The sequence below is a fragment of the Juglans regia genome, chromosome 15 (genome assembly GCF_001411555.2).
Source record: "Juglans regia cultivar Chandler chromosome 15, Walnut 2.0, whole genome shotgun sequence".
NCBI lineage: Eukaryota > Viridiplantae > Streptophyta > Magnoliopsida > Fagales > Juglandaceae > Juglans > Juglans regia.
The window spans coordinates 19,531,494-19,557,961 of record NC_049915.1 but is presented as its reverse complement, the minus strand read 5'-3'; the positions used below and the strand labels follow the sequence as shown (position 1 = coordinate 19,557,961).

At 31.8% G+C, this 26,468-nt stretch overlaps 1 protein-coding gene across 1 annotated transcript; it reads right to left on the bottom strand.

Moving 5' to 3' along the window:
• Nucleotides 1–272: 272 nt before the first annotated feature.
• Nucleotides 273–3,896, bottom strand: LOC109000831 (bHLH transcription factor RHL1-like). The gene is made up of 7 exons (XM_018977846.2): nt 3,125–3,896; nt 2,904–3,008; nt 2,654–2,809; nt 2,359–2,424; nt 1,689–1,754; nt 1,383–1,451; nt 273–1,035 (listed from the first exon to the last, which is right to left on the bottom strand). Exons 1-7 carry the CDS (start codon nt 3,674–3,676, stop codon nt 667–669), a joined length of 1,383 nt encoding a protein of 460 aa, XP_018833391.1. The 5' UTR covers nt 3,677–3,896; the 3' UTR covers nt 273–666.
• Nucleotides 3,897–26,468: the final 22,572 nt, after the last annotated feature.

Here is a 26,468-nt window from a genome sequence, read left to right as displayed (position 1 = left end):
ATCAACATGTGCATGCAATGCACACTATTGTCGTTAATTATTTATCATCCTTCAATGGAAATAACTTGAAATTAAAATTTAATTTATAGATAAATAAAGAATAAGAAATATTTTTTGAGGCATTTAATTATAATATCCCGTAAGAAGACGATAAAAATATTATAATTATATAGAACGATATCGATGAACTTGGCATTTCTCTGGAGAATAATTAATTAAAGAAAACTTTTTGGCATGGCGGATAACCAAAGCCCCACTTAACACGATGATCATCATGAATATTGCTTATATAAATCGTCTGATCGTCGATCCATTACACAATGTTCGAATTGAAACACATATTTAAATAGAACCAAATTTGCATGCACGTGAAAAATAATTCTGGAAAAAGAAAAAAGGTAGGGGAGTTGTAGGAATTTGGTGGTTGTTCATGGCGGTGGTTGTGGTGTAGTTAGCTTTTAGCCAAAAAAGTCTACGGAAATACTGCATCTTTAAACAACTCCTACAGCTGAGAGGGGCCCCGAGGCCTTATTTGCGTAGACTTCTTTGCTGCTTTTCATCATCTTTCTACTTTCTTTCTTTCTTTGATCTCTTCATCTTCTTCCTCTCTATTAAAAAAACTGCCTTTTACGTACCCAACCAAAAAAGCCAGTCAACGCCGTGAACTCACGTCTTGGAAACGGAGGTGGAGTCCTTGACGGAGGCGTCGACAGTACCGTTACCGAGGGTGGCAGACTGGACGGTCAAAACGGACATGCTGGGGGAAGAGGGACCCTCGCCACCGTTGGGTTGGAGTACTGGGCGGTTGGTGGGGTTCCTGGAGTGACATGTGGCAGTGGAGATCGCCGTGGCCAGGGAAATGGGCATGAGGCAGAGACCCTTTCCCTGAAGGTATTGCATGGCGGAGCCCATGTCTTCTTCCATCAGCTTCGCAACCTGGTGTTCAGTCACCATCAGGGTGTCGTTAGACGACGCCGTTTGGTTGCGCTGGGCCCCACCATTGCCGCCACCAGCTTGAACACAGTCACCGCCACCCTAAAAAACAACAACAGCAGCAACATCATCGTCAAACACATTTTTTATGCGTATGATTAATCGTGAGGACTGAGGAGGGACAGACCGTACATTAAAAAAAAGCCAAAAAACAAAAAAAAAACAAATTATAGCAGAGCTACAAAAAAAGTTTGTGTGAGAGAAAGAGGAATCTGAGAAAGTGGGCACGCGTGCTGCTTTTGTTTTGTCCTTTTGTAAGGATTGATAATGTGAGTGAGACAGAGACAGACAGAGATGGAGATTATTTTTATAAGCCCATGAACTTTTGAAAAAATTAGGGTAGTTCTAAGGATTCTACACTGTATTTTAGCTTATTTTTGTTGAAGTACCTCAGGTGACATATCGGCAACAAGGGGAGCAACAGCGGCTGCACCGCCCAATCTGCTCATGCTCAGAACCTGCATCATAGAGACAGACACATACAAATGGAATTATAGTATCAGAAACCCATACATACAACACAATTAAAAAAAAACAACATCAATTCCCATAAAACAATATCTTTTCTTTTCTTAATTCCTCGAACAAAAAAGAAAAACAATGTCAACCCAACAAGGGAATCCTTCCCCATTATTTAACAAATAAGGCAGAGGAAGATATAAATTATAAGGGGAGAAACCCTTTTTTTAATTTACCTTGACTTGAAGCTGGAGGAATTTCACGTAATCTATGATCTCATCCAGCATTGAAGCCTTGTCTGTCTGTCATTCCAAAATCCCATATCATAAACTTAATTGACCAATCAAATAAAATATAATCCCAACCCTTTTATAAATCATATGATATTTCAAAGTTACTATACTTTAAATAGGACGATAAAAATGATAAATTACATGTTAATGTGTAGTGTAAGAAATGATAAATAGAATTTTTTACGATAAGAAGGGCTAATGAAGGAGATGAAAAGGGTTATTCAGACCACATTTTAAGGTCCAAAGAGACTATTAATGTGCTTATTACCCGCTTGAAGATGAAGACATCTTAATCCTATTTTCATATGGTCAAGTAGCACGTCAAAAAGATAACCTGAACGGTAAATTTCAGATAACTAAGTAGCATTATTCTTTTTATTTTTGTCTAAGCATATGCTAAGCCTACTTGATCGGTCTTTTTAAGTGTGGATACTCCTTAAAAATGTTACTAGTCCGAAATGAAAAATGACCAAAACGACCCTAGAAAATCTCGGAGAAAAAATATTCCATCCGGATTGGTATAAATTGAAAATGAAAATTGATCTGCATTTCCTTAATTAATCACGTAAAGGTAAATTATTTATAATTAGTTTTTGGTACCCTTTGTTTGTACCTTGTTGGCATTGGGAACAAGTTCCTGCAGGGCTTTCATTCGCTCAGCGATTCTCTCCCTCCGTAACTGCCACGTACCAAAAACCACTCCACCATTTTAGAGGATAAGAAACGAACGAAGCCTCAATGTTTTGCTTCCGTTTGGTTGCTGGGAAAACGTAAGAAAACAAACAAAAAAAAAAAAACTACAAGGGAACAAAAGCAAGCAAAACCCAGTACGACTTGATTTTCTGGGAAAACAAACAGGCTGGAAAGCAAATTCATTTAAAAAAAAAAAAGTCAGCAGGAAAACTTACTCGTTCGGCGATGCTGTGTGGGTCAGTGGCTTGACCTCGCCGAGCCCTCACCCTCTGTCTAGGCTGAGCCGGCGCACTTCCGGCCGAACCACTTGCCGGTGCTTGGTTCATCGCCGCAGCCGGAGACCCGTAGTTCTGCCCCTGTACCGGTCCGCCCTGTAAAATAACCAAAGCAATGAACAAATAAAAAAAATATTGAATGAACTAATTAATTCTCAGTTCTTCGAATATTCTGTAGAGGAGAGGCTACCTGAGAATGGTGAAAATGCTGAGTCTGATTAGGTGTTTGACCTGGCCCGTGCATAGATCCAGCAAAACCGTTAAACAGAGCCTGAACAGAATCATCATGGGCTCTCTGCAAAAAAAAAAAATAAGAAAGGAATGAAACCCTCGTAATTCCCCATTATTAACGCAGAATGACTCTTAAACAAGACGTTTCCACTTCCTTTCTTTTCTAGAAAAATAACTCACCAGGTTGGGAGATTTGAAGGACGACGAACCATCAACGTTGTCGTCTGCGGACCCCAACGACAGTGGCATTGGAATCAGCCCAGAATCTCCTGCTCCGGCCACACCCCTGGACATCAAAAGCTGCTGCTGGAGCATCATGGCAGCCGCGGCGGCCGCAGACTTGGCCGAGCCACTAATCTGGTGATTGCGGAGCTTGGAAGCGAGGTTGGCGGAATCGTCGAACTGGAAAGCAACATTGTTGTTGTTGTCAGGGTTGAGCGGCGCCGTATCGTCGGAGAGGTCTCTGGGCTTGAGGTCCCAGGCGGCAGGGGTCTTGGCGGGGTTGAGGTCGGACCAGGAGCAGGAAGGAGGAGGGATGGTGGAGAACATTTGCTCCAAGAAGTCGTCATGAGAGGTGGGGTCGAAGTGGGAGTTCTGGACCTGGTGGTGAATCTGAGAGCTCTGGATCTGTGACTGTTGTTGTTGTTGTTGGTCATGGAGGTCTTGAAGAGAGATTTGAGTTGGGTTTAAGAGAGAGTTAATTCCTTGCATTTCTCTGCTACAGGGTTGCATATCTTTCTCTGCCTACGATGAATTCGCTGCTCCTTTACTCTGATCCGAATACGAGATGGAGACAGAGACAGAGACAGGGACAGGAGCAAGAGGGTCTGAAATCTGAATAGTTCGGGTTCTTAGCAGAATAGGAACTGAAGAAAACAATGGGAAAGCACGTTTACGGATGAAATTTCTGTCTGTTTCGATTTTCTCACGTCTTTCCCTCTCAGATGTTCATGTCTTGGAGTTGGGGATATATATAAATTCCAAAAGTGGGATTTTTTTTTGTTTTGTTTGTTTGTTTGGGACTTCGGCCTTGCCTATTGGGCAGCGCGTGAACTAGCAAAAGTGCAAAAAATGTGTTAGCATTCAGATTTTTCTTCAGTCAAGTGCCCATGCATCTTCCTATTTCGATTAGTCACGAATAAAATCTTTTATATTAGATTAACCAAACCATAAAACTCAGTTACAGTAAATTAAATTCCATAATTAAATTTGGATAGATTCTATTCACTTATTAAAATAATATTTTAATCATTTCTAACAGTCATTATATTATAATTTTATATCAAGTGCGCGAGTTTTGAAATTTTTGACCCATCATAAGATAAATGTTCCTTTTCATGCTCTTTTGATTTTGTAATATCTTACATTCATTTCAAAAGTCTATATGATATTTTAATGTCTATATTATCTAATTATTTTAAAATCTAAATTATTCATTTCAATTTTAATAAATAGTTCGTTATTTTTTACTATAATCTATTTTATTTTTCAATAGTATGTAATATATTTTATCTGGATTTTATGGCATCTGGTGGTTGAATTCAATTTGAAGAAATATATTAAGTGTATTTATAAAATATTATTAAAATATATAATATTATATTATTATTTTAATTTTAAGATGGTTAATCCAATATGAATTCACTTAACTAAAGATTAATGTTATAGCCAAAACTTAAAATTCTAACCAAAATTTGAATTTGGCAAGCTATTGCCAATGCTCTAATAAGATCGTTGAGAGTAGCATGATTCATCATTATATATTTTGTTCTAATATTCTGTTCGAGTGTTAGGCCTAATTTGGGTACTGAGAATCTTAAGAATATCTCATTATTATTTATTATTTTATTATTATTTTTCACTTACTTTTTACTACTATTTAATATTATATCATTACTTTATTATTATTATTCACATAATACTTAAGAATACTTCACTGCCCAAATGCAGCCTTAATCTATGAAAGTTGTGATTTTATAAAAATATATTTATAAATTGACATAATTTCGTGTGATACGTTATATCTGTTTTATAATAATTTTTTTATAATTTGATATATTACATCAAATATTGTAAGTTTATAGGTTTATTTTTGTGAAATTCTTTTATATTTGTAAATTTTTCTTTTTTTATAATTTTACTTGAAATAAAAAAAATAATAATGTAAAATTAGAATTTCAAATCATGATAACTTCATTATTTTTTAAAACTAAAATGTTACGATTGGTTGTAAATAAATTGTATAATAGTTGTTAAAATATGGTTCAAGTAATATCTCTAGTATCATAATCTTGCTTATTACATGTGTTCTGAGATTTTGATTTAATTGTTCGTTTCAAATGCTAAGATTAGTTTGATGTGCACTACTTGATGTCTATACTACAGTAATTACACGTTCTCTTAATCCTACTTTTTTTTTTAATAAATAACTTCATATATATTAATAAGACTGCTCATCAAGATCGAATTTTTTTTTTCGGTCCGGTCCGAAACCCGAATAATCGGGATCCGATTCGGAATAAATCCGGGTGGGTACCCGCATAATAATACCCGGGTACACCCAGGCCGGATACTGATTTTTAAACCCGGGAATAGATAGAATAAATAACTTCATATATATATATATAAATATTAATTATGAACAACCTAGTCAATACAATAGACTGAATAAATCCATAAATACTTTCTACATTTAACTTCATCAGTACATAACAATGCATTTTTTGCTAACAAGTAAGCAACTTGATTGCAGTCCCTCTTGAGTCTTCACAGCTTGAATCTTCCAATTTGTACTACCATTGATGAAATGTTTAATTTCTTTGACCATATGCCCATACTTGTTCAAATTTTCTTCAGTTCTGTTTACAGCATTTACAACAGCTAGTGCATCTCCTTCAAGAATCACATAAACCAATCCCAAATCTCTACAGAAATTACATGCCATTAGTGCAGCCCGAGTTTCTGCAACTAGTGGATTAGGACAAAACTCAACTGGAGCTCTCATGGTTGCTAGTATTGCACCTTAACAACCTCTTAATCCTACTCTATTGGTCGATAAATGGAAGCAAATAAAGAATCATGTCATTGCAAATTATCTTAATGATAGTCTAAATATTTGAAATAATGATTCTCTCCATTTGATCCCATAAAACATTTATGTTGATTATATGTGAAATGATATTTACAATTCTAAATGTGTAAGTTCCGCGCATTTCTTTAAAAAATTAATAAATCTAAGACAAATTCTATTTCTTATTCTTAAATCATACGCTATACATAATTTTTTTTCGTATTAAATATGAGGTGTATAGATGATGAATAGAATAACTCTTTTAATTTAACAAGAATAAAACAATAAAAAATAAAAAATCATATAATTTAAAGATTATGAATAAAAGGGATCATAAAAATATATTTTCAATGCTACGAGACATAAAAAATCATAAATTAAAAAGTATTTTGAGTATTATGGTATCAATTGGAGATGGTGGGGTAGGCCGCCACTCCCCCTCGGTTTTCGCTTTCGGTTAGCTGCAAAAAATAGTCCAAGAAAAACTCACACACGACTGTATCAGATATCCCACGCGGCCGGGCCAGCAGTACTGCTGATATTGAGTTCTCACCAGCTCCTACACAACTGGGATATGTTGGATCTCAACTTTAGTTTTCTAATCATACTTCATCATCTCATATGTGATCACTTCTATGTCTTTTAATTCACACTTTAAATGATAAAAAATAGGTATTAGGATAGAAAGTAACTACTTCTTTAAAGAATTTTATCTTCATTCAAAGTTGTAGTACGAAAGAGACATATATATATATATATATATAGTATTTATTGTTAATAGTATCATCTTTTTAAATTGAGTAATGTTAGATACAATCTTAAATATACAAGTGTTGCACTCTCCCTTAAAAAAAATGATTAAATCTTAAACTCGTATAAAAAAATATTATTTTAATTATAGATCCGATTTTTTTTTTAAATGATATGCACGAGACTTACATATCTAAGCCTCATTTGTTTTCGGAGATGAGATAAGATTAAAGTTAAAAAATTGAATAAAATATTGTTAGAGTATATTTTTTAATATTATTTTTATTTTGAGATTTAAAAAAGTTGAATTGTTTATTTTATTTTTGTATTGAAAGTTGAGAAAGTTGCAATGATTAGATGATATAAGATGAGATGAGATGTTTTTCCAAAACAAACGAAGCCTGAGTCTTATAAAAGATCCAAATTAATTTGTAGATGCGAGTCTCACCAAATGAAACACAATATATCAAACCCAAAGATTATATTCTTGGATTTTGTATATAGGTTATTTTTCTACCGGATGTTGTGGATCTTTGTGAATCTCACTACTCACGAGTCATTACTTTCAAATTCATAAAAATTGGGATATTTTATTATTTTTGAATCAACTTTGGGTTGTAGGATATCATACTAAAGACTTATTATAGCTAAATCTAAGTAACTAATTAAATGTTATCACATTATTTGATAAGATGAGAGTATCATGCTACTCATATAATTTCTAAAATCATTAATAGTTTTTCTCTCAGAATATAGTTGTATTATGCTATATACCACACTCTCGTTTTATCTTCATTACATTGATGTGGCATTGTTAATCAACCATTAGATTAATTTTTGTGTTTTTAAAAAACAAATTCAAGGATTCATGATGATAGAGTAAGATGGTATCTCTTGGAAATGGTAGCATGATATATATTATTTTTTAGTAATGATAGATACAGTTATAAAGTATATAAATTCAATGCATATTTAAAAAAAAAAGAAAAGGAATCCGCATTAAAAACAAACGATATTTTCAAGTGAATCTCAAATTTACCTAATTTTTTCAAAATGAATATACGAGATTTGCAATTTATGAACGTAAATATCATTTCTCATTAATTATTTTATTGTGTGTTAACATTCCTTTCTAATTATTATTTATATTTCAAGATTGCCTAAAATTTTGCTTGAATTTCGGCGAGTTCATTGGGCACGACTGAAGTAGTCGCTATTAAGGCGACAGGTAATGAGGGCGACTTTGAATTTCGAAAATTGGATAGAATGCAACGAAACAATTTGAGGCACTGATCACCTTTGGTTGGTGCAGAAGCTTATAACTGAGACACTAGGACCCTCCACTACATCAACAAAATAATTGGGAAATATATATATATATATATATATATATATTCCAAATGAGAAATGCTTTTATTACAAAAAAAAAAATTTATAAAAATAAATTCATAAACTAACGTGACTTAACGTAATACGTCATATTATAAAGATATTTTTATTGTAAAATAGATATAACATATTACATAAAATCACGATGTTTATGAGCTTACATTTTTAAAATCTTTTTATGGTTATAACACTTCTCATTTTAATTTGTGTAACTTTAATGTGTTATTCAGGCTTAATAATATATACATATATATATATATATATGTAAGTACATTGGGACTATTAATCCAAAAATAAGCATTAAATATCCCTAGTCCCAACTCAAAAAATTACTTTCCCAATGAGGTGGCTGGTTCATAAAAAATAAATATGCACATCATTCTTCATTAATTGCCAAATATGATGATTGATCTCTTGGATGTATCATATCAACATTGTTTATGAACCAAAGGAAAAGAAAATTAAAAAAAAAAAAAAAAAAATGATACTTACAGTAGTGAATGTACAAGCGTCGTACAGTCATTGTGAAAAAAATGAATAAATATAAGACCCACATGAAAAAAAATTAATTTTTTAATAGTAGATCTTATTCTTTTTCAAAGCAGTCGCATAGCGTTTGCGCATTCTACGACTATATGTAGCATTACTAAAAAAAAATCATCAAGATTTGACTTGCTTGATATATATTTATACAACCCCACAATATTAATATTAATATTAAAGAGAACTAAGTACCTGTACATTATAAATTAATAAACTAAAAATATATATACAAATCCCAGGGAATTTTCAGCCACCCATGATGTTCAATCTTTGCTTGCTAAAACCAAGACCAAATCAATATACAGCATTAATTAAAAATAAGTGAATAAAAATCAGCATGAGATCTAATTAAGTACTGTTAAAACTAACTCAGCATTAATATGGTCAATATTATCATTGAGATCATGTCCCCATTTTGGATACGATCTATCTTAGTTGTTCAAACTCATCAGGTTCATTGTATCAAAGGAGGTAATTGAAAAAAGTGTTTTCAAATCTGCTCAAACCAATTCAATTGGGAGTAGAAAGACATGCTAGCTAAGTATGACAGTCATATATGATACATTGCTCTACACACCGACTTGAGAATAAAATAAATCTTTATATTTGAATAATAATATCCGGCCTATTTATATAATTTTCTACATCTCTAAACAGAAAGATTAATTAATCTGAGTATCCCATGCTCGCTCATGACTCACCAAGCACAATATATATATATATATATATATATATATATGGACCACACTTTGGGAATTGTCCAAGATCAGGCTCAGAATTATAAAATATGAAATATAAAGAAAGCAAGGGATCATCGATGAAGTTGCATTTATAAATGTAATAATCAATCAAGTAATGATAAATACCCATACATATGTATCAAATTGCATGTAACCATGAGGAATACTTCTACAACGTGTCATGTGCATTAAATTGTATCAAGAACGCTTCTCATGTGCATATATGTACATCTAATCCCGAAAGATCAGCAAGCTTTTGAAGCATTCATCATCCATTTATATAAGTAATTAAATCTACATCTTTTTATTAGTTTAGTCTTTCGAGATAAATGATTTTACATGATATTAGAACAGATGTTCTAATGATCAGTTCGAACTCTGATCTACAACAAATAGTCTTTTCACATAACTTGCTTGCTATCTTGATTGGAATAAAAGAGGTTCGCCTTCAGAAAATATTCCAAAGTGATAAATGTAATGTATTGATGAGATATAACGTACAGATCATGGTTTCGCAACTTTCTTATTATGGACAGACCATGAACGTCCAAATACACATGAGGGCCAACTTTACAGTACTTAACATCATTATCTATATTAATGCATGTTCGATCTACACGTAATATACTAAAACATTATCATATCATAATTAAGCTGGGAATTACAGACTTTGTGAAAACATTATTACTTACCACGAAAATCAGTCATAATATTGCAGGCCGCCAACGAAGAACGTACGTCCTCGTTACACGAAAACAATGTCATTGATTTGTTCTTGTCATTTTCATTTGCAAAGAAATTTATATGACGGTTATGTCGTTACATGATCGCAAGACTTGATTTGTAAGATATTTAAATTTAAATTTCTTTTGTAAATCAAGTATTGTCATGTTAACGGCATAAATCATGATGTATTATACATACGAGCACGGCTACGCATCAGCTGCACTCTCTGCACATTGTAATTGTTTTTTTTTTAAACTCAACAACACTGGGTGTTTTGAGGCTTACATCAGTAAGCTGATGTAAGTAATTTCTCTATACATACCAACTTACAAAAAATAAAGATTTTCCAATCACGTGATGGCCGCTCATTATTTGCGACGGAATATATGGCTTTTTCCGACCACCGGCCAATTTCCACTGAGAATCTGCATTCATCAAGTGACGACTGAAAACCATACGTCACAATGTTCTAATTTTCAAAGAACATTTAAGTTCTATTGCAATTAAAGCAATATTCTTGCAATTGCATTTGCTGAGTTTTACAAAAAAGTGAGAAAGAACTTTCCCTCTTTATGAAATTCCGAAGCTTTATTTCATTCTTGATGGGAAATTTTTTTTCCCAAAGCTTATATATTGGATAACATTATAACCAAAAAAATTTTTAAAAAAATTAAAGATTCTAACCCTATAAATAATCATATTTGATGCCTATTTTATCATCACAAAATCATGTAACGATACAAAACGTGACTAGAAAACTAATTACTATTAGAGTTCTTCAAAAGACACGATTCGATCTGTTTGTAAAGACACGATCGATATAAGATCAAATTGCGATAATATTCCTTTGACAAGATAGTGAAATTGATGATGGAACCAAATTAAGTAAATTATAGGGATAATGTTTGCTAGTTGATACTAAAAATAAGCTTTTAATTAATAAAGCTCTTGGAAAGGGAAGAAAAATGTAGGTATATGTCCTTATCTGGCAACAATCACATCCCCATACTTTTCTTCATGTGATAGGTTGTTCTTTACAACTCATCCCACCTATTCACTTAAAACATATATAATTATGTGTCATGAAATCCTTCTTTAACAAATTCAAAATATTTAATCATGTTTTTTTTTAATTTATAAAAATTAGATGGAATTATTCGATTCATAAGCTGATATGTAGAGCACATTATCCCGTCATTTGTATGATAAAATTTGATCTATAAAATTTAAATTTTTATATTTTAATTTCAAATCAAATTATGCGAATAATTATGTTTAAAAGAGCTTATATTATAAATCAAGAAGACAGAAGTACAAGTAGTAGAAGGTCTCTTTATCCAAAATCCTGGTTCTAAATTCCAACACCTTTTTGTCAATCAATCACCTCATAACAATTCGATGTTTGCCTGATTGATTTGGTAAATATAATTCACACAAGACAGGGGTTAGAAACTACAGTTTTCTCAGGTTAAAGATGAAGAGACAAGCTTTTTCACAAAGGAACACCTACAAAGCAATTCCATTCTAAAAGTAACATTCTCCACCTAAAACAGATTAACCTATGAGCAATTTTTACCCAAATTGACAAATTCCTACCAAGAAATTCCAATACCCAGAGAGAGAGAGAGAGAGAGAGAGAGAGAGAGAGAGAGAGAGAGAGAGAGAGAGAGAGAGAGAGAGGCATTCTCGTTTATTAATGGTATAGTCAACTGTAGAGGAACATTCTTTAATGAGAAAAATGTTATCCAACATTAAAGAAGAAGAGGATAAGAAGAGAAATTTATATGGGTCTCTACCAAAAAGAAAGAGTAGTATATATCATAAGGTCCAAAACTCTAAGCCCCCACATTAACAATTGTTTAGAGGTTTATGATCAGATGAATATTGATTCCTTATTACCTAACCAAATGCAAGTCTTTAATGTGTATATATATATATACACACACACACAATATATAGATATGTATGCATTATAAAAAAGAATACCTTGAGCACTCCATTCAATGACCAAGAATTAATGGATAAAAGGGCCTCCAAATGGGTTCCACAACAAGAAAAATGGGCTTCCTATTGGACCCTTCAGTTCCAAATTAGACGAAATATGCAATTTTCTGAGACCACATGTTGACTCTCTTAGCTAAGAGTCTTGAGACCCTTCCAAATGTGTTCATGTAATTTATAGAAAGCTGAGTCTGAGAAGTTAGACCAATTATAGGAAATTAGGTAGCAGAAGATAATTTATTATTTTTTTTTATCAATTCTAAATAATTTATAAATAACATGTCCCCCATCCCTTTTGAGTTTTTGAGTCCTTCACTGAAAAGAAGGCAACTCTCTCAAGCAGTTTACATGAAGCAGTGTTCCTTTCCCAATCTTATACTATAATAAGAGAATAAGATGTTTAAAGAATTCTTTGTACAATTACAAATATATATATATATATATATATTTTCTTCTCTTAAGTTTAAGGCTGTGGAAGCGTCGACGAACCTCCCCTTGCTTCTTTGTCATCCAAAAGCCTCTGTACCCTCCTGTTCCTGCAGTAAAGTCTAGCTATCAAATGCTTCACCTGCCATTAAATTAAAAACCAAGAAATAAAAGATCTAAGATTTGACAAAGTTTCAACTGAAATCACTGGTTGAAAGAACAAATGAATATGAAACAAAAGCAATGCGTGTGAAAATGAAGCACAGAGAGAGAGAGAAGAGAGAGAGAGAGAGAGAAAGAGGACGACCTGGTACTAGTAGCAAGCTTGTCTGGCTTCAGGGAGCACGTTGGTGTGGACTTGCTCTGCTTCGTTTTGCTTTGGTTTCCTTGAGGCCCAACTATCCTGGCTTAACTAGTGGCCACACTGGGGATAGGTCATGATCCATGGGCTTTAAGATTTTACACCATCACAAGTCTTATTAGATACAGGATCATTGACTTGAAATAGTTGCACCGCACGCTGGTACATTTGGATAGTAAAAATATTTAAAAATATTTGTGAATGTTTATAAATAGTAATAAAAAAAGTAATAATAGAATATTAAATAATAGTAAAAAATAATAATAAAATAAAGAATAGTATTTCAAAATTTTATTATAAATTTTATTTTATATATTATATTAAGGCATATCAATTTATAAGCTTCATTATATTACAAAATTATTAGTTAAAATTATAAATAGTTGGAGTCATTGAACTCATTTATATAAGTCCATTGGAATAAAGTATAGTACAAATAGAACTACTCCTTTTATGAATATATATATATATATATATATACATGTACTAATTCGGTAGGTGAAGTTTCATCATCGTAGAGAAGTATTACAGTCATAAACAAATATCATAAAAATAAATTGATATGATTTTATATGATACGTTATATCTAATTTATAATAAAAATAACTTTACAATTCAACGTAATATATTAAACCAAAGTTTAACTATATATATATATGCTGGCGTTTTCATATACTATTTAGAGCATGATTTCAGATAAGTTGTCATTAGCAGAGTGAACAGTGTAGCAATTAACACCAATGGAAAAGGGAGCCTACAGTGGTATTTTTTAATAATTAAGAAAATATTTTTAATGATTTTGTAATTTTTTTCCAAATATTTAAGGAATTTAAAAGATATTTAAAAAAACACACACACACATTTGATAACCACTCTAGGTGAATGTAGCATCATCTTATAAGGAGTTCATCTTTTATATATATATATATATATATATATATATATATATATATTTATATAAAATCAATCTTTGAGTTTTATCTCATCGATCTGTCCTCAACTTTATTGGACAGATTGCATGACCCACTAGAGACTACCTCCATTTAATGCTGTATCTATTTATGTTTGGTTCTTTCAACTGCATGCCTATATATTCAACTCAGTTGTACAATTAAAATACCTCCATATGATTTGTTGGTCTTTCTATGAGAATTAACAAGACAAATGATCCATTATGTGAAGAGAAAATTGAATTATTTCTAAAAGTAATAACGAATACTACACTATAGTATACAAATAAACTGAGTTTGAGTACAAAAAAATAAAGTAAACAATGAGCATAAATCAAGTTATGTTTTAGGTGAGTGAAGAGATACACATTCTCTCACTGCCCATTCTTAATTTATTTAATAAATTGATAATCTTACAATTATTTTACAATTATATTTTAAATAAATGATATTTATGTAAAAATAAAATTATTTTTAATGAAGTTGAGCGATAATATTGATTGGATTGGTGACCAGCTTTGTCTCATGGGAGAGGCCGTTGCCCAAAAAGGACAAAATACTTATGAGCACCGTACAAAAGAGGAAATAGCACAACAATTTCTCATTTCCTCTCATTTTCCTCCTCCTCTTCAACCATTCCATCACCATCTCCGTCAACCTTTAACATCTTTCCGTTCTCATTTTCCTTTTCCTTTCTCTTTTTATTTTTCTTTAGTCAAAGCATTATTGGAGGTTCATATGCCACTATTCATCAACTTTCATCATCCACGCAACCCACCAATTGAATCACTATCCAAAAATATTTCAAAATTGGTTGTTCCCAACTTAGTAATATCATTGACGTGTGACCCTCACTCGCCGACACGGGTGAAGTTTTTATGAAAATATATATGTACTAGTTCGGTAGGTGAAGTTTTATCGTAGAGAAGTATTATAGTCACAAAGAGATATCATAAAATTAAATTGAAATGATTTCATATGATACGTTATATCTAATTTACAGTAAAAATAATTTTACAATTCAATCAACTGTATTAAACCAATTTTTAAACTTATAAACCGTTTCTTTGCAGGTGGAGGGCACATATAATAATATTGGCGTTTTCATATACTATTTAGTGCATGATTTCCAGGTAAGTTGTCGTTGGTAGAGTGAATAGTGCAGCAGTTAACACCAATAGAAGAGGGGGTTGCAGTGGTTCATCAATGTGAATCATTTAGCAATTAAGAAGACAACAGGGTGGGCAGGCAGAGATGGGGAGCTGAAGACAACCGGATGGGATATGAGAGTAGTTGTACTAGTAGTCATGATCGATAGTGGTCATTGAGAATTGTCACGGATTTTTTTTTTTTTTTTTTGTACTTAATAGTTAAGAAAGTATATTTTAGTGAGTTTGCATTTTTTTCAAATATTTAAGAGATTTAAAAAATATTTTAAAAAAATTACATATTCAATAACCACTCTCGATATATATATATATATATATATATATATATATATATATATATATGTGTGTGTGTGTGTGTGTTATAAATGCATACATGAATTTGGTGGATGACCATTTGGTTTCTACCTCTTATAATTCTAGCCCATTCATATACAGACTCTTAAAATTTTCATTCATGTACCAACTCTTGGAATTCCTAAATTCATCAATGTATCTCATTAATTCATTTATCATATCTTCATATTCCTTATCCTCCTATACCTATAAAAAGGTGTATTGAGGATCATTTGTAGTACGGACGAATTCAAAAAGAATGACATTAAGCTCCTGAAGATCAAGTTTACATTGCTATCTTCCAAATCTCTTGCTACTTCTCTTTAGTTTTATAACATGTTATCTGCACGAGACTCCAGCCAATCGTTGTGTTCTTTTGATTTTTTGCAAGATATTTGCATAATATTTTTCGAATCGTTGTAAGTTTCTCTTCCATAAATATTGATATCTACTTATTACAATATAAATCATTTTATAAAATTTTGATATGATTTCTGTGATATTAAATAGAGTGTAATGTTATCATATAAATGCAATAAATATTCTTATCTTCTATACATTAATTCGATTTTAAATATTTCTTTCTCATTCAATAATATTAAGAAAACAAATAAAACATCTCAGAAGGATCACTCTAAAGCAATAATTTTATTGAAAATTGAGTACCTCACAATAAAATATCCATTGATTTTATGAGATAGTCTAAGGGAGTAATACGTGTACCAGAAGACCGTAATCCACCCAGAAGTTTGTTATGATTAAATGCACATGAAGTTGCACAATTGAAATTGTGTAAAGAAAAAAAAACCAGTAGTAATGATACGTTTGAAATGAAACATATAATATATTCACGCCTCAAATGTGCTCCAGTAGCAACAATATCGCGTACGAATGTTCACTAAATATTTTGAACTAATATCTTGCTTACTAGTGGCTGAACAAAACAACGAGCTGTTAATAAAAAATTACAAGTCTTGTCCAACTAGTTCTACTTCATTCCCTGAAATGAATGAAATTTCATTTCATCAAAAGAATCCATGGTCACGGACGTGGTAGAAAAAAAAACTATCAAGATCAAGGAAAGTATACTTAAAATTTCTCAAAAAAAAAAAAATGCTTCACGCCACCAGAAGTAGAACCACACTATAACGAAGTAAGATGAAAATAAAAACATGCAGAATAAGTCTGTAAAGAAATACGAAGATAAATGTCACAAGTGTGGTATGAAAAGACATTAGTCATGTACCTATCATACGTCTAAACATTTAGTGGACCTATATCAAGCATTTATGAAGGAAAAAAAATTGGTCAAAATGAATTTTGCTGACCACAAAAATCTAGAAAATCATTTAACTTATTTTGATAATCAAAATATGATGGTCCTATATCATCTCGATATTTTTGATTTTTTTCTAGATCCAAACAGAGATAATAATATTATAATTAGTGATGCATATGACCATAACAATTTTTTTTTATTATAATTACATTATGATTTAATCGTTATCTTTTGATATATCTTGTTAAACTTTTTTTTGCATTAATAAAGTTTTATACATTTTTTTATTTATATCGAGATATGAATTTTATTGATGCATTTACCAATTCCAAAATGATTGGTAAAAATATATGTCTGGCAGACAGTTTTACAACACACAATTCTTAAGGATAAGAAATATTTTCAATATTTGACATTATATAAAGCCAACATCAATACAATATTTGGGTCATCAAACCTAATAGTCGGCATCATGTTGCCAAGCGAAACAAAATTGTATATTGACGATGCTTTGTATTCTTCGTAATCTAGAAGAAATTTATTGAGTTTTAAAGACATTTTTCGCAATGGTTATCATATAGAAATCACCAATGAAGGCAATGATAAATATCTTTAGATTACAACAATAAATTTGAATCAGAAGCTCATATTATAAAAACTGTCAGATTTCTTTTCTGGGTTATATTATACGACATTAAAAACAATAGAATTACATGTTGTAATGCATCAAAAGTGCTATGATCCAAAAATATTTATGCTTTGGCTTGATCATCTTGGTCATTAGGATCAATCATGATGCGTCGAATAATTGAGAACACATATGAGCATCCCTTAATGAACTTGAAGATTCTTTTATCAAGTGATTATACATGTGTAGCATGTTTCAAATGAAAGATAATTACCAGACCATCCCTTTCCAATGTAATTATTGAATCTCCATCATTTTTACAAAGAATCCATGAAAATATATGTGGACTTATATATCTACCATGTGAGCCATTTAGATATTTTATAGTTTTAATATATGCATCAACTAGATACTTACATCTAACTTTTAATGATTATTGCATGTCAGTTGTGATTAGTGTTGAACATCATATTGCTAATACACATACCCAAGATGGTTTAGTTGAGTCATTTATTCAATGTCTGCAATTAATTGCTCGACCATTGCTTCTGAAAACAAGACTATATGTCTTTACTTGGGGACATGCAATTTTACATGTTGCATCATTGGTTCGATAAGACCAACTGCCTATAATAAATATTCTCCATTGCAACTTGCATTTGACCAACCACAAAATATTTTTTATTTTCATACTTTCGGTTGTGTTACGTATGTTCCAATTATACCTCCCCAATGCACTAAGATGAGTCCTTAACGTAGATTTGAAATTTATGTTGGTTTTGATTCTCCTTCCATCGTTAGATACCTCGAGCATTTAACTGGAGATATTTTTAAGGCTCATTTTGAATATTTTCGTTTTGATGAAATAGTCTTCCCACTATTAGGGGAAGAAAAGTTGCGAGAAACATAAAAATAAATAACATGATACACTTTGACGCTAACTCGTCTTGATTGCCGTACAAATCAATGTGAAATGGAAGTTCAAAATATCATTTATTTGCAAACTATTTCAAAAAAAATTACTGGATCCCTTTACTGGCAACACGAAAATAGTAAAGTCTCATATTCCTGCTGCTAATATTCCGGTAAAGATCAATATCTCGGTTGGACAATCAAATAATGTAATAGTTAATGAGTCTAAAACACGTCTGAAGCGTAAAAGACCTATTGGTGCAAATGATAAGATTCCTGGAAGAGAAAAACACAAATAAAAGAAATCAGTACTTCTAAATAGGTCGTACCCACAAAACAGACAACAAGAGCTATAGATCCATCCAAAATTTTTGTACAAAACCCTCTCATAATAGAATCTCCTGAAGTGGAAGACATTGGAAAGGAAACTCCTAAATAGTTATCTTCTATAGACGAAAATGTATTTGAAAATAACGAGATTTCGATACATTATATAAATACAAGAGAATTATTTGACAAAAATAAAATTGTTGTCGACAACATATTTTCATTTAAAGTTCCTCTTGATATCACTAAAAAGTGATGATGAAAATGAACTAAAAACTGTAAATGAATGTCGACGTAGAAACGATTGGCTAAAATGGAAATAAGCAATTCATGCAGAATTGATGTCACTAGCAAAACATGAAGTATTTGGATCTGTAGTTCAAACATCTAAATGTGTTATGTATGTTAGATATAATGGGTATTTATACGTAAACGTAATGAGAAAAAATATAATTTTGAGATACAAATTACAACTTGTTGCACAAAGTTTCTCACAGAAACCCGGTATTAATTATGAAGAAACTTATTCCACTGTAGTGGATGCAATTACATTCAGATTTTTTATTAGTTTGGTAGTCACAACAAATTTAAATTTACGTTTAATGGATGTTGTTACAACATATTTATATAGATCACTAGATAATGATATTTATATGAAAATCTCTAGAGGATATAAAATGCCTGAAACATGTAATTTAAAGTCCCAAAGTATTTTTTTTATGAAGTTACAAAGATCTTTATGTGGATTAAAACAATTCAGACGCATGTATACAATCATCTAAGTGAATGTTTAATAAAAGAATGATTTGAGAATAATCAAAGTTGTCCACGTATTTTCATAAAAAAATAAAATTTTAAATTTGCTTTTATTGCGGTAAATGTAGATGATTTAAATCTAGAAACTTTAGAAGAGCTGATAATAGCCACAAATTATTTAAAAATTGAGTTTGAAATGAAAGAACTTGGAAAAATACAATTTTTTCTTTGTCTGAAATTGAGCTCTTTTCAAATTGAGTTATTGTCTGTCGATCAACATATATAGAAAAAGTTTTGAAGTACTTTTATATGGACAAATCTATTCATTTGAGTACTCCAAAAGTTGTCTAATCACTTGATGTAAGAAAATACTCATTTCACCCTCGAGAAGATAATGAAGAAATTCTTCGTCCTGAAATACTATATCTAAGTGCAATTGGTGCGTTGATGTATCTTGCAAATTGCACACAACCAGATATTGTATTTTCAGTTAACTTACTAGCAAGATATAGTTCTGCACCAACTCAAAGGTACTGGAATGAGATCAAATATATTTTATGCTACCTTCGTGGTTATGTAGGCTCAGGTTACCTTTCCGATCCACATAAAGGAAGATCACAAATATGATACCTATTCACTTATGGAGGTATAACTATTTCATAGAGATCTATTAAGTAAACATTAGCTGCTACTTCTTCCAACCAAACATAGATTATTATAATTCATGAAGCAAGTAGTGAGTGTATTTGGTTGAGATCACTATTTCAACAGATTCAAGATAAGTGTGCTTTATCCACAATCAAAGTGTGACATCCCCAGATTCGGCTTAGGATCGGATGAACATTTGAAGCGTCGAGACATGCAACACAAGGTTACCTGCCTCTTTCATGACAGATAAAGATGCAATATTCCTAACATGCATATAACAGTATGCAATATTCGCAGGGGATAGTTTTTTTTTTTAACAATACTATGCACCAAACTAATAATATTCCAATTACTTAAAACATAATCCATACATACTTGACAAAATAAATATCCATGATAACAACACAAGTCTCAGAAGATTGTAATATCAAAACATGAGAGACCGGACTCCATAACTACATTACCAAAATATATTATTGGGCAAGTTTGTTGAGTAACTCGCGTAACTCGACTAACGATGCTAAAATACTGTCCAAAATCCTATTTCGCGTTGTGCCTGCGGTGTCTAGTCAACCTCCTCCAGTTTGCTAATATCCGCTTCCTACTCTAGTCTTGACACATCACCTACCATTCAAGGGAAATGACAGTTGGGACTACCACAGTGAGATTTAATTACAAATCTCCGCAAGTTAACAGAAAACTTTTATACAGTTTAATGATATATGCATGGCATTAAAGGCATGAATGCATAATCAAAGTTAATAATTAGCATAACATAACTTGACATAACATGGTATTAGCTAATATAATTTGAATTGGAACGTGAATTGAACTTAACTTGACAAGACATGAACTTGAAATAGAGACTTGACTTGATGTGGCATGAACTTGAAACATAACAATAACGTGAACTTAAAACTTAACATGAATGTAAACTTGAACATAACATGATTTGAAACATGACGTGAACGTAAAATACATGAACTTGAAATCTTGTTCAATATGCTTGATTAATAAAGTGACCATGTGGGTGCTACATGGATTCCCTAGAGTCATATATCCCTTCTAAATACCGCACAACAACACATGGTATCTGGACCAGCTGTAAGTGCGCTAATACATGCTCCACAGTTGTTATGGCCCCACGTATTTTATGTGTTACAATTGTTGTGTCTCGCGTGGTGTATGCGTCATAATTGCTGTGACCCCATACGTCATGCGTTACAATTAATGTAACATCATGAATTATTTGTGCCACAATTGTTGTGGACATACATAAAATAAAATATGACTTAATCGGCGTTAGTGTCTGGCGTGCTCTAGTGACCAGCTAGTTAGGCCTCATTCGCAACTTGTTGACTATGTTTCATTAACCCAGGAAATTTCATACCTATTTAGACACTCTGGCATGAACAAAAGAGTTTCACTAAGATATTACATCATCCTAACACTTAGAGTCATGATAGACAAGAAATGACTTGACATGACTATTCCCGAGAGACACCAATTGTACCTGAGACGAAACGTGACATGAATACGAAAGGACAAAAGTCCTGACGTAGTGTAACATGACATAAATGTAATTCTACAGACATGATGTACTTGACAGAAAATATTTCGTAGCATGACATAACATAAAATAGACAACATTTCGTAATATAACATAACATGTAACAGAAAATATTTCATAACATGACGTGACACGTAACAATGAACATTATGTGACATGACATACATGTAAGAGATGTCATACATAACATGACATATGTGCAACAATACGTGTTAAAATATATTGTGTAACAAATAAGTATTTCGTGACAGTATACATCATGTGTAACAGGTAAACACGCAATAAAGTGACATGGCATGGCATATATGATAATATACAATCACAATTTTAGTTCGCTTACCCATCACACATACAAGTAAATTGATAGTAAGTTAAGAGCTAACTTACAACGATTGTTGCATTACGAGAATAAAATGCGAAACACGAGAAACTGTAAGTATGAATTAAAAGTTAGAAATTTAATCACTAACAATTAAACAAGAAAAAAAAATTAACTTAGAGTAAAATGACTATTTTACCCTCTACATATGGAAAAATAACTATTTTACCCCATAACTTATGGATTTTGCATCCTAACTCCAAAAATCACCAAAAATTACCATTTTTAATTTTGTCTTAAACTCAAATATCAACTTTGAAAAGAATTAAAACAAAACACAACTATGCAAAACTCATTATGGCTGAAACATCCATAGGTCATTTCTCTTGATTTTTATTGCAATTTTTTCAACTTTCAAAACTCATGATTAAACCAAATTTTTTTCTAAAATACTCATTACATTATCCAAAGACCAACCATGCTTTTAAAACATCAAAGAAAAGTCACAAAAAAATCACAAAACATCACTTGGACACTCGGCTCCTCACTTAGTCCAAAAATAGAAACTTTTTCTTAGCTAGATTTGATAAACCACTTGATCTATGACTTAAAAAGATTAGATCTTCAAACCAAAACATCCCATGATTAAAAAAGTTGTTCTTAAGTAGGTCGAAGCTTTGAACTCAAAATACATGGCTAAAAATAACCAAAACCTGGATCTAACCAAAAAATCAAGCATTTGGCCTAACCAATTATCCACTTGCATAAAAATTCATATCTTTGAAGCTAATACCAAAAATATTCAAAATAGTATCCTAACATGCATATAAGAGGCTTAAGATCATCCAATAAAATATCAAAGCCATTGAAGTAAGATTAAATCATGAAATATTCAAACTTTCTCTAAACATAAACAGTTTTTCCTCTTTCAGTTTCTAAGTTTCTAGATCTAAGAAAATATTTCACCAAAATTTTTAGTCATGCAACAAATCCTCAATGAATATTCATATACACATGTTAACAATACTTCATAAAAATTTCAGACCAAAATTTGTCTATTAATTTGATTAAAAACTTTAAAATATAACACATTCTGAAGTTTAACGTCCAGAATGACATTTTCATAGTTAAAACGACTTTGGATCAATCAAATGACCAAGAAATGAAACAAATAAGATATACACGAAAACTACACTCAAAGACGAACAACTTTCATAGAGAGTCATTGTGAGAAAATTCTTACAATGGGTGAAAAATTACCACTCAAAACGACTCAGAAATCTGTCCGAGAGAGATCATAAGGATTTCTCTCTAAGAACAAGGTGAAAAAGTGATGAAATGAAGTGAAGTGTGTTTGGCACGACTCTAGCCTTCTAATGGGGGTAGGTATGGGCTTGAATGACCCTTTGAGTGGAGGTGCCTATGTCACAAAAAGTGAAGAATAGTGAGGGAGAAGAACTGTTGCTGCTGCCGTGAGATATGAAGGGTGGTGACGTGGACTTTTCTCTCCCATCAAGGAACTATTTGGGGGCTGCCAAGGGTAGAGGCTGGTCTGCCATGTAGAGGAGAAACTTCCTTAAGAATGTTTACCAAGGTGGCCAAATTCGTGGGCCTTAATAAGTGAGCTTCAAATTGAGGTTTAGAGAGGGTTTGGGATGTTATCAAACCCAAATCAAATTTTTCTTGACCTAATCAATTTTCAAGGTTCAAAAGGTTGGATAATAATATCATAACATGAATTTGAGGAATTAATAACATGTGAAAGTGATTTAATCAATGGATTAAACACAATACTAGAAATCAAAAAGTGTTTGAAGGCCAACGTTAGGGTTTGGGGAAACCGTTTAGGGTTTCGGTTTCAACCAACCTTTTAGGGTTTCAATTGGATCCCAACCATTTAGGATTTTTCTAGTGTTGAAACCCTATTTGGTTAGACACAATATGGTGGATCAGATAGTAAACAGGGTTTTGCTTAGGTGACATGATCTCACACCTTGATTCCTTCACAATCCATCTCATGGTTCCTCTTTGTGCCAAGTGTTCAATACTATTCACCAAGTGTGGCTCAGATATTGTTGAGTGTCTAAGTAAAACTTCTCTAACCTAATTTGGACATTTCACACTGTGGTTTTGAAAACACTGTACTAGATGTTACTACTGATGTTACTATTCACTCCGGGAAAGTGAAAAATAAACTTTGCATTGTAAAATCCTAAATATTCATATAAACCTAACTATGCAAATTCTTTTTTTTTTTTTTTTATTGAATTTCAATCTTGAAGTGCCTCGAAATAAGCACAAATATGTTTTCAAAAAAGCGTATTGTCCGAAAATTGAAAATGAAATTATTGCGTCATAAAATCCTAAATAATCAATTAAGTCTAGTGGGACAGACCATATCTCAAATTGACACTTCTAACTACCTCAGTTAAATAAAATCGCGCTTTTGGCACCATAGTGAGTGATAGTACTGACTATGTTGACAGACTAAAACTTATGCGATTGGTCGAATCGTGAAAACTTACGGTGTTTTTACAAGGTTCCTAATAAGGATGCTACCCGCACCATACGGAGCAGAGTAGTCGGGGCAGGAGGTGGGGTTTTCACCCCCATCCCCCGCCCCCGCATCCCTGGGGCAGGGGGAATCCGCCCTACCTCATGTCTACTTAGAAAATGGACTACATTTCAAAAGTGATTAAAAATACATTTTTAGACTCAAATTGTAAATTTAAATTTTGTAAATATGACTATAATTTAAAAATTATGTAGTTTCTAAATTTGCTAGTATATATTTTGTGTAAGTTAGTGTATTAGTTTTTAAAATATGCAGTTTTTAAACTTGCTAGTGCATATTTTGTGAATAAGTCTAACAAATTGTAATATATATTTATATATACACAATTTGTAAAATATAAATATATTTATATATATATATATAAACATGTATTGAAAATGAATTGAGAACAAGTCTAACATATAATTTGCCTTTAGTTATATGCGTTGTATTGAATATGAATTGGTGTTTTTTGAGACTGTCCATCCTTTCTTTTTGCATTGGTCTTCTTTTTAGTTTTATTGAAATGATCTTACTCATAAAAGAATTACATTGATTGGTTATAAAATCATGAATTGCAAAAAAAGTGATCCATATATATATATATATATATATATATATTTGTATTTGACATATATTTGAGTTATTATTATTATTATTATTTACAAAAGTCTCATCAATATATTTGAGTTGTTAATTAGTTCCTAATTCCCTAAACTTATATGACAAGTATTAAAAATAACCTAAAATTCATTAAACACCCATATCAAATTACTTGAGGATGTCAATCTTTAGTTGTTCTTCCTCATCGATAAAAAAGAGACAATTGAAATATAAGGAAAATGCTAAGTGTCTCGCTCACAGCTTGCATTAGTGTGTATTTTTTTATGTGTATTTTTTAATTCTTTTTTTATATAGATTTTGTTAATAATTTTAAATATTTAAAAAAATAAAAAAAATTCATAATATTATTAAAAAATACTTTCTTAATCACAAAATAAAATAAAAATATTAAAAAATACTTTCTTAATCATGAAGTAAATAAAAATAATATTTTTTTATTTTATTTCGTGATTAAGAAAGTATTTTTTAATAATTTGTTTTACTTTCTGATTAAAAAAATATTTTTTTAATAATGTTTTAAATTTATTTTAATTTTTTAAAATATTTAAAACTATTAAAAAAATCTCTATAAAAAATAATTGAAAAAAAATATATGAAAAAATACATGTAACGATAGTTATCAACGGGAGCCACAAACGGTGACTCTAGTACTCGAAATCTAAATATATACGTATATAAATATATATATATATATATATATATATTTATATGGATTTTAAGTAGCTTATATATCAATCATTTACAATATAATAATAATAATATGGGGAGATGTGATAGGAAACTTATCCTGATCTCGTCATTTCGACGTCCTTGCTTTGAAGATTAAAATCCATCCCGATGGACATTGAGATCGTGTCTAGTCAATCAAGAGACCTAGTAGTTACGTACGTTATTAAAATAGACTAAACAGTGAAACGCTTGACTTATCTGCAGCGTACTTATTGTTTCTAACCATCTATCAAGGATGATTCCATAGTACGATCTTAGTCGATTATCCCCCCAGAAAATGCTTCTGGTTATAAGAGACGTGTGTCTTTGGATAAAAGTGTTTGTCTTTCGATAATGATATCCTAAACGTCGTAACAAAGAAGCGTGGACAAGTTCCATCTCATGATCTCTCTCTCTCTCTCTCTCGGCATGCACCCCCTTTAATTATCGAAAACTCTATTCAACCCCCGGTTCTCTAACCGCACGGCACACTCCTGACGTGGCCGAACCCGGTTCTTGCCAATGTCACGGTTCTTTGCTATCCCGAGCTGCTTACTGTCCCTATTCTCCCTCAGAGTGACTCGCGCATCTCCCTCCCTCTCCGTCCCTCTTCTCCCTCAGAGTGACATTGACATTGGCACAACGATTTGAATCGTCTACGAGCCTCAGACCTCTCACCCTCGTTCTCCCTCAGACCCTTGTAACCTGATACTCTTCTCTCTCAGGCCTTCCTTCTCACCC

Coding starts and splice junctions, on each gene's coding strand:
- LOC109000831 (XM_018977846.2), bottom strand. CDS start 3,676: ATGCAACCCTGTAGCAGAGAAATGCAAGGAATTAACTCTCTCTTAAAC. Junction 3,009..3,124: donor CCTTCAAATCTCCCAACCTG/GTGAGTTATTTT, acceptor TTTTTTTTGCAG/AGAGCCCATGATGATTCTGT. Junction 1,452..1,688: donor TCCTCCAGCTTCAAGTCAAG/GTAAATTAAAAA, acceptor TCTATGATGCAG/GTTCTGAGCATGAGCAGATT.